Source organism: Salvia splendens, chromosome 19 (assembly GCF_004379255.2).
Source record: "Salvia splendens isolate huo1 chromosome 19, SspV2, whole genome shotgun sequence".
NCBI classification, from domain to species: Eukaryota; Viridiplantae; Streptophyta; class Magnoliopsida; order Lamiales; family Lamiaceae; genus Salvia; species Salvia splendens.
This window is the reverse complement of record NC_056050.1, coordinates 9,284,165-9,302,021: the sequence shown is the minus strand read 5'-3', so window position 1 is coordinate 9,302,021 and position 17,857 is coordinate 9,284,165. Positions and strand designations below refer to the sequence as shown.

General features: G+C 35.9%; 1 protein-coding gene across 1 annotated transcript; it reads left to right on the top strand.

Annotated features, from left to right (window-relative positions):
- The first annotated feature begins 14,057 nt into the window (after window positions 1-14,057).
- Window positions 14,058-17,398, top strand: LOC121778857 (lysine histidine transporter-like 8). Its single transcript, XM_042176254.1, has 5 exons — window positions 14,058-14,422; window positions 15,314-15,450; window positions 15,595-16,031; window positions 16,574-16,717; window positions 16,913-17,398. The coding sequence occupies exons 1-5, from the start codon at window positions 14,058-14,060 to the stop codon at window positions 17,396-17,398; spliced, it is 1,569 nt and encodes a 522-aa protein (XP_042032188.1).
- Window positions 17,399-17,857: the final 459 nt, after the last annotated feature.

The following is a 17,857-nucleotide window of genomic DNA, read 5'->3' as shown; positions in this document are numbered from 1 at the left end:
GATAGATGGAGGGAAAAGGTGGAGAAAGTAATAGTGTTAGTGGATTGTGGGGCAACATTTAGAAATGATGTGTAGAGTATTTTTTTTAAAACTTTTCATATTTAAAATTAATCTAATTTTGGTAGACGACCTAAATTGGTAAAATTAGTCTATTTAGTGTAGTTGGGGGTAGTGTGTTTTCTTGGATTTTTTCACCCAAATACTCTCTACTTTCCAACTAAGTTGAGTCGTATTTCTTTTTGGAATGTCCCAACTAAGTTGAGTCATTTCCTTTTTTAATAAAAAACAAAACATCTAATCACTCTTACTTTATTCGACTATCTACTTTACTTTCTCTTTATCTTTCCTACTTTATTCATCTCTCCTACTTTTCAACCAACTTCTTAATCTCCTACTTACCATTAATGGTAAAATGAAGCGTGACAATTATTGTGAGATGGATCGAAATGGAAAAAAATGACAATTATTGTGGGATGGAGAGAGTATCATTTAAAGTATCCAAACATAAGGAAAATATTATGTTTAGTACTCCCTCCGTTCCAAGTTAGTTGAGTCGTATTCCGTTTTAAATGTCTCAATATAGTTGAGTCATTTCATTTTTCGACAAAAACTTTATTCTGTCTCATACTTTACTCTCTCTTCCTTTCTCTTACTTATTTCCTCTTTTACTTTCATCTCTCCAATTTAACCTTTCATATATATCAATTTCTCAAATCTCGTCCTCAAAAAAATATCTCAACTACCCTGGGACAAAGGGAGTACTCGGATGAATAGTTTAAAAAATACTCCCTCCATCCGATAAAGTTTTTCCCAATTTGATCCGCCACAGATTTTAAGAAATTGTTTGGCTTTGTATTAAATGGAGGTGTGTAGTGGAATAAGAGTCTCACATTAAGGGGATTGAGAGGTATGTTTAATGTTTAATTTTGGTAGGTTCCAAGTGGGACAAACTTTTGTGGGACGGACTAAAATGATAAAATGAGACAAACTTTGTGGGACGGAGAGAGTATCATATTTACGAGAGAAAAGTTAAAAAATGATCTCCGTGGTTATTGGGGTCATTTAGAGTTATTTTTGTTAGAAAGTAGTACCAAACATAGTACTACATCCGTTCACAAAAAATAGATTAATTTTACCATTTTGGGTCGTTCATAAAAAATAGATTAATTCTAAATATGGAAAGTTTTAAACAATAATAACCTTATACATCATTCTAAATGTGGACTTCACATTTCACTAACACTACTTCCATCATATTTTTTATTCCACACTTTACTTTACCAATTACACATTTAAAATCATACAATTTACAACTTTATCTACTTCTATATATATATGGACGGAGGTAGTATAAAAATCCTTATCTACTTCTATATATATATGGACGGAGGTAGTATAAAAATCCTCTAAAGACTATATTCGAAGACTATTCATGTAATTCACTCTTTACAAAGTTACAAGTATGCAACGCACAATGACTATTACGTTACACATATGCTGTCCGTGTGTGTCCGCCCATGCTTCTAGCTGATACGACGAACATAAGGTTTTATATATTTAAAATATTTAAAAAATTTAAAAATTGAGTAATGATTATCTATGAATACCTAAAAATAGAATAAGTTTTAAATTCTAACCAATTATGTATCGCCCTTGGTAACTATGAACACATTTGTTACTTGTGATATTAAGGGAGTGTAGATAATATAATAAAAAAAATAAAAACTCCAAAATGATGGGAAACTCTCGTCAAAATACTACACCTAGAACTACACAATCATCTCCTCTGAAAAGTCGCAAACAAAATGAAAGTTAAAATTAGTAAAAGAAAAAAGAAAAAGCATATGTGGGTGATGGATTTCTTGGTTGATTGAATTAATAGCGAATGAGTAATCAAATCAAAAAAATTAAATGAGTAATTATATATATTGAGACCTAATTTCGTTTTGTTTGCTCTTTATGCCTTTCTATTTTAATGGAAAATATTTACTACTTAGCCAATTTAACTTTGTTCACAACTTCACATGCTTTAATTCTAAGATGGATCTAAGGCCATGTTTGGTTGGCGGGAAAGTAAAGTTGGTAAGGAAAATGATTCCTGGGAAAATAAATTCCTGGAATATGATTTCTAATAACTTTACTTTCCCGTGTTTGGAAAATATCAAGATTTGAAAGTATATATTTGATTTAAACACTAAACTAAAAATATACTTATTATTTTTTATTTATAAAAAATAATAATACACATTATTTAATAAATTATTAATTACAAATGATAATAATTATATTATTTTATTTATTATTACGATGGATAGTTTAAATATGCATTATACATCATAATATATAATAATAAATAAGATTATTATTATTATTATTATTATTATTATTATTATTATTATTATTATCATTATATTTACTTGATTTTTAATTGAATAAATTTTATAATTTAAAATTTCACTACAATTTTATTGTTAATTACTAATTTATAAATTAATAATTATTATATTATTATAATTATATTTAATTATTTAATAAATTATTATTATTATGATAATAATAAAAATAAATATTAATAATATAGTTATAATTATGATAATTTGAATTATAGTTATTTATTATCCTGAAATTAAGTATGGTTTATACTTTTAAATTATTTTCAAAACATTGTAATAAATAATAACAATAATAATGATGATAATAATAATAATAATAATAATAATAATAATAATAATAATAAACTGTACTATATTGCATTAAATATGTAAGAATCCTAAAACTGGGAAAAAGAATACCTAAGAAAAGTTAGGATTCAGAATCCTGGAAAGTTGTACTAACCTTTCTTGTTTCAGGATTTTGATTACTTTCCCAGTTTGATTAAAAACGGAAACAAATACAAGATTTTAAAATTTAAGAAATCAGATTACTTTCCCAGACAGAATCTTGGCAACCAAACATGGCCTAAGTTCTAATAGTATCAAGAAATGTATCACCATTCATCGGGTAAATGATTTAATTTCTTCAGGAAATAACTAACATAGACTAATTCTAACTCGTCTTTATTTATTTATTTTTGTCTGCTTTCTATAAATGTCAACTTGAACCAACATTTAAAGAACTCAAGGAAAATCAAAAGTCATGCAATAGTAAAGTCGAATCATTCGAGAAGAAAAAGACATAAAAATGAGAAACATTGAGCAGGTCCAATAGTTTAGTTGCATATGTGGGGAAATTTCTATTGCAGTAACTTTTCATTCATTTCTGTATAATAGCATCTCCAATTATATACACCAAATTAAAACTATTCTAGTTTGAGCACGTTTTGTTTATTTCGATTCTAATACATAAAAAAATGTTTTTGAAATTTTTAATTTCATAAAATTCATAAAAATCTGTCACGACCGCATTTTCTAAGGATAGAAAACACGGTTGATCGCGACTAGGGGAGGATTAAAGAAGCGGGGAAAGAAATAAGGGGAAAAATAAAATCAAGCATTGGTTGCGAGACATGACTAATTAAATGCTGATACATAGAAGAAAGATACTCGATCATGAAGACTCGAGTAATTGTTTGTAAAAATTTCAAAATATCAGAGTTTTGAACAAAATAGACTTGAGTCTTTTAAAATGCACAACGGAAGCAAATGAACGCGGTTCCATGTATGAAGACATGAACCTCCGAGAGTCAAAATCTGACTGAATTAAATGTCTTGTCTCAATAGCACTTCCTCCACCACTTCGCTGCTCAACCTGCACATTTAGAAATATATGCAGGGCTGAGTACAAAAAGTACTCAGTGAACACATTGCCGAAAATTTCACATATACATTTGAAAATATTGTCAAGCCATCATCACAGTAACACTCGGGGTGTTGTTGAAAAGACCCGAGCTTACTAAAAATATCACATTGGACTGCAGTCCCTTTTTCCTGTACTTAGCCATATCTGATCACATTGTGCCGTTGAGATGGTGTTCTCACACGGTCACCTTACATACATGTGCCGGGAAGGTGGCCACCTTCCTCGGTCACCTTCTCTGCCCAACATGTCAGAGGTATCCTTGTGCCGGGAAGGTGGCCACCTTCCACGGTCACCTGCTCTGCCCAACATGACAGAGGTAGCTTGTGTACACTAGTCCGAGCGGGGACACCACCCTCACTGGGACCCGAATTCGACTTATATCATCATTCATAATTCACTTGGCCGTAGCCAACAGATAGGCATCATACACAAAATATTTATGGCATGACAACATCACTTGAAACAGCAACGAACATAGGTTCGAGTTTTCATAACATATCACCTCAAAATAATTTGCATTTTTATCCACATTAGTATGTAGGATAAGAAAGTTCACCTTGATCGTTTAGATTCCTTAACTTGAATCTTTCGTTCCGACTTTACTTGCGAAAGCACCCTTTTTAAAAAAAACACAATATAATAATACACTAATTAGACTCAAGAAAAAAACTACTTAAATTAGAATGCATGCACCCTCATTAAAGTCTTTTATCTCGTTTCTCGATTTTCACATATTTTCAATTATTCGGCGGCCTCCCAAGACGTCGCTTGAGACTCCGGTCGGCCGCTTACGCCCATAATTCCTCCGTTGGCTCCTCGTATTTCCCTCCACGATGTCGAATTAAAATCCCAAAAATTATAAAAGTGCACAATTAAATTATCGCAACCATTTCCCCTCGAAAAATATATTTATTTCGGACTTGGGATAAAATTATTCATCCTTTGAAATATTCCGGGATTATTTAAATAATTCATCACAAGTATTTCCCCTCGCAATTATATTTATTTTGAAACTTGGGGTAAATTATTCATACTTCAAAATTATTTCGGAATTTAATTAAATAATTTCGTCACGATTAATTATCGGCCCAAAGATTTATTTAAAAAGCCCCAAAACTTAATTATTTCCCTACCTTATATCCCCAATTTAATTAAGAAGCCCCAACAAAATAAAAAGAGCCCAAACAAAACATTTAATTAATAAGTCCCAATTCTTTTAAAACAAAAGGCCCCAAATTCTTTTTAAAACAAATGGCCCAAATTTTTTAAAAATTAACAAGCCCCATTTTTAACTCCCACATCCCCCCCACGTATCACTCTTCATCTCTCTCTCAATCATTATTCATCTTCTTCCCCCAAATTGCACAAAATAGAAAAAAACCCCTTCTCTAAATTTAGAGTTTCAGCTCCCTCACCCAGCTTCACACCTCGCTGCCGTCGATCAGCCATCCCTCTGGCGTCGCCGTCGCTCCGTCGCCGTCGCTCCACCGCCGGCGTGTTCCTTCCATCACCTATTTCCTCTGCCCCTCCTTTCTCTCCCTCGGCTCCCCCTCTCCTCTCCTACTCTCGGCTATGCTCACGCCGCCGCCGATTCGTCGTCATCGTCCAGCCACTGCAGCCGCTGCTGTCGCCACCGGAAGCCGCGACGCCGCTGCTGTCGCCGTCCGTCGTTGCCGCGCAGTCACCTCGCTGGGAAGACGCTGCTCGCCGGTGGTCGTGCAGCCCCGAACATCACCGCAACTAACCCGAACAACCCCGCACCACCCCGAAACAGCCCCCCCCTCGTAAGTTTCTAATTGATTTCATGAATTAAAGTCTGATTCTTGAATTCGGTTCGCTTCGATTTAAACGACTAAAAGATTGATTCCAGATCGTAGTTCTTGTTTTGGATTGTGCGATTTGGTTGAGTATAAAAAAAACATGCTATGCATTTCATGGATTGAAGGTTTAGATCGGGAAAGGAGGTTTACCTCGATGACACGATATTGGTTGTGAAATTGTAGGACCGGAAGGAGTAGCCCGCTAGATTTTGTAGACTCAGTTTCTTGGATTGAAGTTGAGAGAATGAAGCTTGTTGTTTTTTTTTTTTTTTGTTGATTGCAGGGAACGATAAGAGAGAAGAAGGAATAACTGATTTGAAGATTAATATAGAGGGGGCTGGTTTGGAGGAAAAAAAATCTTAGAATTTTTAAATATATTAATTTACTAACTTGGTGACCAAGTTAGATTTTTTTTTTTTTAATTTCTTTTTTTTTCCGGTTGTTACAATCTACCCCTCTTAAAAGAAATTTCGTCCCGAAATTTAGGAGTTATCTAGGCAAAATCTCGAGATATTTTTCCTCCGTTTTCTCTTCTAGCTCCTATGTTGCTTATGCCTGTCCGTGGTTTGTCCACAAAACTCTTACTGTAGTAATCGATTTATTTCAAAGTTGCTGCACTTTTCGATCTAGTATTTCCACCGGCTTTTCTTCGTAACTCAGGTTAGTCTCTAGGGCGATTTTTTTTTGTAGCGAATCACATGTTTTGAGTCGAACACGTATCTTCGAAGTTGGGAGGCGTGGAATACGTTGTGTACGTTCCCAAAGTTGGGTGGTAATGCCAAGCGCTATGCTACTGTGCCCACTTCCTCTAGAATTTCATAGGGTCTCACGCGAGGATATATAGAGTTGATCTAACTGTTTTAACTTTGATCGGAACTGAATTTGGGATTCCAAGAGAAATATTCGAATCGTTCTTGCTTTGTGTAGGCTCCAAGGTAGCCATGAAAATAAAACGATTATAATTATTTCAATTACATGAGTGTTTGGTTCACCACAAACTTTCACCAGTAGCTTGCAACAAAGGTTTTCATGAAGTGCAAAGACTAGGCCCAATTGGGCTCATTATGCTCACTCCCAGAAAAGAAAAAAATACAACGTCAAAGAGCTTGAGCTATACCCATAGAGCTTGGGAATTTATTGTGGGAAAACTTACCAGATGGAATAAATTGCGAAACTGAGGGTATGACGAATAAAAATGCAGATGTCAATAATAGGTTGCCAATAATATAATCAAAATGAACAGTGAAGTAGAAAAGTTTCAAGTATCCCCGGATGATAACATGAAGACCTGAGATGGTTGGTTACAAATGGATTTGAAAAGAATAGGAAAAATAAACAATTGCAATTTGCTCAACAACACTGTGATAGAAGATCAAATCAATGAAATTTTTAGAGTTTGTAAGCAGTTCAGGGAAACTGACTAATAAAGAGGGCAACAAGAGGAAACTAGCCAAGGGAGAAGCAATGTGCCCGCTTTAACATGGAGCTTGCAGAAAAGCTCAAATCAAGAGACAACAATCATATTTGAATTCAGAATATGAGAATATTCATGTAAAACAAATAGCTTGTCAATAAGTATGTCTGAAATCACAAAGGGTCAAATTAAATGGTTTAAGGTCTCACAAGATGGCTACTCCAATATAGTAAGACTGAAAATGATTGGGCTCAAGTGGATTTGAGAAAGAAGAATAACAAGGAACTACCCTTTTTGGTCAACAACATCGTGATACTATATCACGTTAACGAATTTACAAAGTTTATAACCAAGTCACGGAAATTAATTAGTAGAGAAGACAACCAGAGCAAACTAGTTCGGGAAGAGAGCAAATTACTTTAGACTTGGAGTTGCTAAAGAGCTCAAAGCATGATGGAATAATTATAGTGGGATTAAGAAGAAGTGACTATTCTTTATAAATTAATGAGTGTCAGCAAGCACATTTGAAAACACTAAAGATCTACTAATGATCTTTGAAGAATATATTATCATTGAAGAGACAATAGTTTAGGGAAACATGTTCATTATGAAGGCTATAAATAAAGCAGCTCCTAGTATAGAAGTTTGGTGGCAAGAATTCAGAGAGTCAAAGTATTGCTTTTATACAGAACGAGTAAAGAAGGACCGTAGTCACTGGTGGTTATCAGAAAACATGAGGGAGCAAGCTCAAAACTGAAAGTGATTCACAACCTTGACATAGAAGAGGGAAAATAATGGCACATTACCTTGCAAAAGAAGGCATTTAATATCTTAATTCAACAAAAAGTATTTTGATCAAGGGGGTGCGAGAAAATGAAATTCATGGGAATCCAAGTAAGCGTTGCTGATGAATCATCTTGGTTAACTACAATGGTGATACTCCCTTGTTTAATTCCTTATAGAGGATGGTAAATGAGTTATGGGAAACTTTCGTCACAAGCTACTTTCACCTTACGATCACGTCAGATGACCATATGTGGAGATTATGACTCCTTGGTACTCTCGGTTCGTCAGAACTATCATCCTCGTAACACGCCGTTTCTGTTTACTTATTATTGTAAAGCTAGATTCTTTGTTTACATTGTAATCATATTCTCTTGCCATGTATGTGTTCATCGCTTAATTGGATCAAAGGTATAATCCTTTGGAGTGATTGGATTGTCAAGAAAGACAATGGCTAACCCAGATTATTCATGTCATTGGGACGTAAAAACATCGTTTTGTTCTATGTTGGATTACTTTTCTCGTGACGAAACTTTTTTCTTATCGTGTACTTTCTTATCGTCGCTCAAGAAAGCGAGAAATGTTCATACTGTACTTCTAAGTTCGAGTTCATATTGTGTTCTAGAAGGAACGCATAACTAAGTATTCTAAGTTCTTGGAAATTTTGATTTCCCCATTCTAGCAACATGATTCAATTACTACTCAAAAAGAGATATCATTTCACCAACTCAAAAGAGATATCATTTCAACAATTGGTACCATACTCATATACTTTATACTTTCATATTCCAGTACCTTTTTCCATTTAGGAAAGTTACTTCTTTTATTCATGCATTCACAGTCTTTAGCCAAGAAAAGACATACTAACTCTTTCTTTAAGCACGCTACCAAATCAAGAAACACCAACTCTTTCTTTAAACTCAGTATTTTCATCTGTTCACTCAAATTAACTGCATGCGTTATTTCTCAATTTCACACTTTTAAATATCTTGACTTTCTTTTGAAAAAAAAACAAGTTACCTTTTTCCTCGTTGAGCGCAATGGGAGGGAAGTGCTAAGAGCATTTTCATCGATTAGACAGTCTACTGGAACAAGTCTAGACCAAAGATTTTCGAAGAAGACTCTCGGGTTCAGAGCGAGAAAGAATGCTCTGATACCACTCTGTCACGACCGCATTTTCTAAGGATAGAAAACACAGTTGATCGCGACTAGGGGAGGATTAAAGAAGCGGGGAAAGAAATAAGGGGAAAAATAAAATCAAGCATTGGTTGCGAGACATGACTAATTAAATGTTGATACATAGAAGAAAGATACTCGATCATGAAGACTCGAGTAATTGTTTGTAAAAATTTCAAAATATCAGAGTTTTGAACAAAATAGACTTGAGTCTTTTAAAATGCACAACGGAAGCAAATGAACGCGGTTCCATGTATGAAGACATGAACCTCCGAGAGTCAAAATCTGACTGAATTAAATGTCTTGTCTCAATAGCACTTCCTCCACCACTTCGCTGCTCAACCTGCACATTTAGAAATATATGCAGGGCTGAGTACAAAAAGTACTCAGTGAACACATTGCCGAAAATTTCACATATACATTTGAAAATATTGTCAAGCCATCATCACAGTAACACTCGGGGTGTTGTTGAAAAGACCCGAGCTTACTAAAAATATCACATTGGACTGCAGTCCCTTTTTCCTGTACTTAGCCATATCTGATCACATTGTGCCGTTGAGATGGTGTTCTCACACGGTCACCTTACATACATGTGCCGGGAAGGTGGCCACCTTCCTCGGTCACCTTCTCTGCCCAACATGTCAGAGGTATCCTTGTGCCGGGAAGGTGGCCACCTTCCACGGTCACCTGCTCTGCCCAACATGACAGAGGTAGCTTGTGTACACTAGTCCGAGCGGGGACACCACCCTCACTGGGACCCGAATTCGACTTATATCATCATTCATAATTCACTTGGCCGTAGCCAACAGATAGGCATCATACACAAAATATTTATGGCATGACAACATCACTTGAAACAGCAACGAACATAGGTTCGAGTTTTCATAACATATCACCTCAAAATAATTTGCATTTTTATCCACATTAGTATGTAGGATAAGAAAGTTCACCTTGATCGTTTAGATTCCTTAACTTGAATCTTTCGTTCCGACTTTACTTGCGAAAGCACCCTTTTTAAAAAAAACACAATATAATAATACACTAATTAGACTCAAGGACAAAACTACTTAAATTAGAATGCATGCACCCTCATTAAAGTCTTTTATCTCGTTTCTCGATTTTCACATATTTTCGATTATTCGGCGGCCGCCCAAGACGTCGCTTGAGACTCCGGTCGGCCGCTTACGCCCATAATTCCTCCGTTGGCTCCTCGTATTTCCCTCCACGATGTTGAATTAAAATCCCAAAAATTATAAAAGTGCACAATTAAATTATCGCAACCATTTCCCCTCGAAAAATATATTTATTTCGGACTTAGGATAAAATTATTCATCCTTTGAAATATTCCGGGATTATTTAAATAATTCATCACAAGTATTTCCCCTCGCAATTATATTTATTTTGAAACTTGGGGTAAATTATTCATACTTCAAAATTATTTCGGAATTTAATTAAATAATTTCGTCACGATTAATTATCGGCCCAAAGATTTATTTAAAAAGCCCCAAAACTTAATTATTTCCCTACCTTATATCCCCAATTTAATTAAGAAGCCCCAACAAAATAAAATGAGCCCAAACAAAACATTTAATTAATAAGGCCCAATTCTTTTTAAACAAAAGGCCCAAATTCTTTTAAAACAAATGGCCCAAATTTCTTAAAAATTAACAAGCCCCATTTTTAACTCCCACATCCCCCCCACGTATCACTCTTCATCTCTCTCTCAATCATTATTCATCTTCTTTCCCCAAATTGCACAAAATAGAAAAAAACCCCTTCTCTAAATTTAGAGTTTCAGCTCCCTCACCCAGCTTCACACCTCGCTGCCGTCGATCAGCCATCCCTCTGGCGTCGCTGTCGCTCCGTCGCCGTCGCTCCGTCGCCGTCGCTCCACCGCCGGCGTGTTCCTTCCATCACCTATTTCCTCTCCCCCTCCTTTCTCTCCCTCGGCTCCCCCTCTCCTCTCCTACTCTCGGCTATGCTCACGCCGCCGCCGATTCGTCGTCATCGTCCAGCCACTGCAGCCGCTGCTGTCGCCACCGGAAGCCGCGACGCCGCTGCTGTCGCCGTCCGTCGTTGCCGCGCAGTCACCTCGCTGGGAAGACGCTGCTCGCCGGTGGTCGTGCAGCCCCGAACATCACCGCAACTAACCCGAACAACCCCGCACCACCCCGAAACAGCCCCCCCTCGTAAGTTTCTAATTGATTTCATGAATTAAAGTCTGATTCTTGAATTCGGTTCGCTTCGATTTAAACGACTAAAAGATTGATTCCAGATCGTAGTTACTGTTTTGGATTGTGCGATTTGGTTGAGTATAAAAAAAACATGCTATGCATTTCATGGATTGAAGGTTTAGATCGGGAAAGGAGGTTTACCTCGATGACACGATATTGGTTGTGAAATTGTAGGACCGGAAGGAGTAGGCCGCTAGATTTTGTAGACTCAGTTTCATGGATTGAAGTTGAGAGAATGAAGCTTGTTGTTTTTTTTTTTTTTTTTTTTGTTGTTGATTGCAGGGAACGATAAGAGAGAAGAAGGAATAACTGATTTGAAGATTAATATAGAGGGGGCTGGTTTGGAGGAAAAAAAATCTTAGAATTTTTAAATATATTAATTTACTAACTTGGTGACCAAGTTAGATTTTTTTTTTTTTTAATTTTTTTTTTCCGGTTGTTACAAAATCTAAGCATAACTTGTTATTTTACTCTTTCGATGGTGTGAGTAGCATGAGCAGTAGTTCGTTATTCCATTCCTTGTTGTATCACTCTGTTTATTTCTTTTGTTCATCATTAATTGGTGTTCGTTTTACGTATTATCATTGCTGTGTGTTAGTAGTTTGGAGGTCTTAGCTCACGGCTACCGCTGAGTACTCGTCATACATTTATTTTGGTAAATAAAACCACGTTTCAATATAAAAATAATGTTGTTTTTTAACAAACTGAATTTTATAATAATTTTGAAGTTATTACGACTTCCTACCGCGACTTGGAATACCTTTTTCCATACTACTACTTAATTACCTCCTTTTTTGGTTTCGTTGCTTACCATATATCTAACTTTCTTTTTTTTACTTGTTTGAACCTCTTTGCTAATTCAAATTCATTTATATATGATTGAAATATATACGGTGAGATTTGGTGTCCCACTATTGATATCTCATTCACTATATCATAATTTAACTTAATTTTAAAAAGTATTATCAAATTAAAATTTGTAATATTATTTGAAAGATTGAAATTTTTATATATTATTGTTGAAATTATAAATTATTGATAATAAGTATTCCATCTGTTCCATAGTAGTAGAGTCATTTTCCCATTTAGGGATGTTCCGTCATAGTAGAGTCATTTCCTTATTTAGCGTAAAAGTGGTTACACTTATTTCCCTCGCTTGCTTCCTTCACTCTGTTACTTTATTCTCTATTTCCTACTTTATTATCTCTTCACTTAATATATTTAATATATCTTTCTTAATTTCCGTGCCGAAAAGAAGTGACTCTACTACTATGGAACGGAGGGGAGTATATAATATTCAACTGATAGACGAATGAAATAAAAATAAGAAGGGGTATTTGTCTATAAATTCCTAAATTTTTATTAAATGCTTGTTTTGTATATCATGTTCAAATATTTTTTGTAAATTACTATCAAACTATTAATTTATTCTAATTTTACAACCAATCAAGATTTTGAGTATAATATGATTTATTAAAAATCATAATTTAACTAATAAAATTATTTAATTAAATAGTATAATAGTATGATATAGTAGTTGCCTAAAACATGACATCGTTTTGATTGATAGTGCCACATAAGTATTTACTCCCTCCATCCCAGAAAATTTGTAACATTTTATCATTTCCGTCCATCCCACAAAATTTGTCATATTTCACCTTTTATCATTTTTAGTAGTGGATCACACATATTCCACTAACACATTATCATTCACATTTTATTATAAAACTAATACATAAAAGTAGGTTTCAAATTCCACTAATTTTTTCAACTCACTTTCTATTATGGGACAGAGGGGGTACTTTTTAGCGCCAAAATCATACTTGACTGCAAATCAATATTTTAGTCGTAAAATCTAAACAAATCAATAGTTTAACAATTTATAATTGAATTTTAAAACTTGCAAAAAATAGAATTTGCCAAAAAATTTAAAAATTTACGTACAAATGCATCAAGAAAGAAAATATTCAAAATTTAAAATGTTACATGGAATTAATAAGACACGGACCATTGAATGTTTTTCAAAATTTATGCACAAGTTCTTGAGATAATTTTCTCTCTTCTTATTTCTCCATTTCACCCTACTAGAATCCGATTCCCTCAGGAAGAAATTTGGAAATAACGAGAGTAATACTTATTCCAGGGCCAACAATCAATATCACAATAAATTCTATAGTAAAGAATATGATAGTAATCCAATATAAATTCGACAATAATGGTGCTTCTTCAAGCCTCCGAAAAGTATGAACTATTTTCTTATTAGTCCGTCCCTAAAAAGTATGAACTTTCTAATTTTCGAATAGTCAAACAACACATTATCCGTACACATTATTTTATAACTTATATCATTACATTACACTACTAATAACGTGTAATCCATTTTCCACTAACACTACCTTTTATCACTCTCTCTTACTTTACCAATTACTCTCTATGTCCCACGTTACTTGAATCGCTTCTTTTTTATATTCGATTTGAAAAAATTACAATAAATAGTTAAAGTGGAGAGAAAATATGAACGGGAAAACTCTTCTCTACATTATTCTCTCTCCACTTTAACTATTTATTACTCCATTTTCCCTAAACGAGTATAAGAAAGAAATGACACTAGTAACGTGGAACGGAGTATTGAACCAAACATTCATACTTTTTAGGGGAGGGAGGGAGTATTAAATTGCATGGTTATAGGTGGATGTAGAAAATTTGCCGGCCAACCCAAGCAGTCTACTTTCATACACTAATTCAAACCCCTCTGATTTTCTTCACAAATCACCAAAGTCCTGTCACTTCCCTCATTATCTACATATATCATCCCATTTCCCACAAAGAGAGATGTCGGAGATGGTAGAGAATGGCGCTGCAGCTCCGCCCTTAGAAGGCAGCGAGATATCACCGGCCGCGGCAGCTCCAAACCCCATGCAGAGTCAGTATAACTCGCCCTCTCTCTCGATGAAGCCGCTGCTGATGCTCGAGCACCCGAAGGCGAAAACGCCTTCCCGCACGCCTAATTTCATAACCCCGTTGGGCAGTCCGATCCGAAGGGCGATGAAGACGACGAGGCTTGACCCTCAAGACGCTTGGCTTCCCATCACGGAATCGAGGAAAGGGAACGCCTTTTATGCCGCATTTCACACGCTCTTCGCCGGCATCAGAATCCAGGCGCTCGTCATCCCCGTTGCCTTCACCATTCTTGGATGGTTAGTTGTGTTTTTTTTGGACATGCATGCTTATCTTAAATTTTGTTTAATCTTTAAATATTTTTGATTGGGTTAAATTATTGAGAAATTATAAAGTTTGGTCAACTTCTAAAATTCATCTTGAAAGATTATCAAGTTTGGAAAATTTGTTCGCAAATGTTACACCTTAGGCCAATGCGCAACATGTTAGACACTATTTTTCAACCATACAACCCCGTTTTCTTTATGAATATAGTACTGTCTTACGTATGATTTTCTTGTTTCCATACAATTTCGCAAAATAAAATCTTCATGGGATAAATATAAAAAATTCAAACTTTATGATTTTTCAAATAATATACTCTCTCTGTCCCACTATAGTAGAGGTGTTCCATTTGAGCATTTTTTTTGGAATAATGGCGATAAATAGTTAAAGTAGAGAGAGAGTAAAGTAAGAGACATAATAATGTAGAGAAGACTATTTTCTACATTATTATCTCTCTTACTTTATTCTCTCACCACTTTAATTATTTATTACTCCCTCGGTCCCGCAATAGGAGCCATATTGGGGTTTGGCACGAGTTTTAAGAAATGTAATGAAAAGTGGGTTGAATAAACTAGTCGAATATGAGTCCCACTTAAATATAGTTGTTTTATAATAAAATATAAGTAGAATAAGTTGATGAAATGTGGGACTTACTTATAATCTTAATGGGGAAAGAAGGAGTATCATTTTTTCAAAACGAAAAGCCTCTACTATAATGGAACGGAGGTAGTATAAATTTACGCAAAAAGCCAAAATTTGACTTAGTTTGGCAAATTATTTTAATTTCATCCGTCATAATAGTTTTTTGTTGCATGAGTTATTTGAGTAAGCTAACTCAGTAAAATATGTTTGGGGCAATGGTGTAGGAGTTGGGGAATCATAAGTTTGACAGTGGCATTTGTATGGCAACTATACACTTTCTGGCTTTTGACCAATCTCCATGAATCCACGGAAACCGGAATGCGCTACAGCCGATATCTCCAACTCTTCGATGCTATCTTTGGTACGTCAATTTATTGAAACCCCTTCTTGTTTGATATCGACAAATTAGTGATTCTGACTCTTCTGTATATGAGTGGACAACTCGGGGCTTTTAAGGAGTGAGTGACTCATTTCTAAAACGATTCTTTCTCTCTCTTTTTGATAGGAGAGAAGACGGGGAAGATATTTGCGGTGTTTCCGATCTTGTACTTATCCGACGGCACATGCGTAGCCTTGATTGTTGTGGGCGGGTCCGCCATCAAGCTCTTCTACCAGATAGTTTACGGCGGCAGCGGCTGCCCTAAAGATCCTTTGACGATGGTGGAGTGGTACCTTGTGTTCACTTCGGCGACGGTGCTTGTGTCGCAGCTTCCCAATCTGAACTCGATCGCGGGGGTGTCGCTGATCGGGTCGCTGACGGCAGTGGGGTATTGCACGATGATGTGGTGCGTGTCGGTGACAGAGGGGCGGCTCCCCAGCGTGTCGTACGACCATGTCAAGCCGAATACTAACACGGAGTGGTTCTTTGGGGTTCTCAATGCCTTTGGTATCATAGCTTTTGCCTTTAGAGGCCATAGCGTTACTCTTGAATCCATGTATATAGTACTCCCTTCGAGATCTAAGAAAATGATGCTTAGAGTATTAAGTATAAAGAGAATAAATTATAGGTGTGAAACGAGAATAAAATAAGAGAGAATAATTATGTTATAGTTTGTCAAAACAGGATGTGACTCACTTTAGGTGGAATGTCCCCAAAAGCATAACGAGTCGCTTATGATGGGTCGGAGAGAGACATTTTACACACCACATATGATTGGATTTTATTTTCCTATTATCTTACGTTATACTGTTTCTGATGTGGTAATTGGAAAATTGTAATTGAATATTACATTCGGTTAGTTAAACAATGTTGTTTGATTCAAAAACATCAACAATATATTTAGGGTAGAAGATATGATTTTTTTCACAGTTGGATAATTGTAAACAAATTCAAACTTAAAGGTTTTCTTGCTAATATTCAAAGTTGCGAGAGTGACCAAACTCTGTTATTTTTGCTTGATTTGGTATACCTTTCTTATTACCGAATTCACGTATGTATCTGTTTTTTATAAATTATGGAATTTGGATTGAAATTGAAAATTTAGGGAACCATGCCATCAAGTGAGAAGAAGCCATCTAGTGTGCCGATGTGGAGAGGGATCCAAGGAGCATATATCGTGATCGCATTGTGCCTATTTCCTATTGCAATCGGCAGGTATTGGGCGTATGGCAATAAGGTACTTGAAGCGATCAATCTCGTATTTTATTTCATTTGCTAGTAACTGGAAACAAGCAAATATCTTATATCGATGTATACAAAGCATTGATACTATTATATAAGTCTCATCAACTAATTCATTGTATGTTATTTGATTTTATTGTTTAACTTACCTAACATTACATTTGTGAGGAAATCGAAAAATGGCTGACCTAGGGCTTTCCACGGCCCTAGGTCAGCCATTTTGGCGGCAATATACGCTTTCCACGGCCGCGACACATCTCAGTCGGTCCTAGGGCTAATAAGCCTATTTGTGATCATCAATGCGGTGAGCTCATTCCAGATATACGGAATGCCAATGTTCGATGATGTGGAGTCGAAGATCACCAAGAGGCTGAAGAGGCCGTTGCCGTGGTGGCTAAGGGTGATCTCAAGGTTCATGTTCGGGTACGGGTGCTTCTTCGTGGCAGTGGCCATCCCCTTTCTAGGGAGCCTAGCAGGGTTGATTGGCGGGATTGCAGTTCCGGTGATGTTCGTATATCCTAGCTTGATGTGGATTAAGGTGAAGAAGCCGCAGAGACATGGCTTCATGTGGTGCCTCAATTGGGGGTTAGCCATTGCTGGGATTTTGCTCACTATGTTGCTTGTTGCTGCTGGTATACATGTTATTATTGACACTGGGGTTGAAGTTAGCTTCTTCAAGCCTCACTAAATATTTCTCAACTAGAATTTAAATCATGTGATTTTACTATGATTAATTATAACTTTGTTCTCATGAGATGTGCAGTTTGCTGGTGATTAATTATTACTCCGTATGACTGTTTTTCGATAGTTTTGAGGGAATTCAAATATTTTGGAATCAACAAAAATCTGATAACATTTTATCAATTTCCAAGATCTTATTTGTTCAATAATTGCTTTAGATTCAACATTCTGAGAGCATGAACAACGATGGACGGCGGCCCTGCACCCGTCCGTGCCAACGGCAAGGACGAGGCTAGCCGCCGCTGGCACGGCGCTGCTCGATGCATCGAGCAGCGCCATGCCAGCGAGCAGGCGACGTGGCGGCACGCGATTGGGCAACGACATAGCCGTTGCCTTTGAATATTTTTTTAAATTCGTTATTTAATTTTAAATAATGATAAAAAAAATATTTTCCAAATCCCAAAAA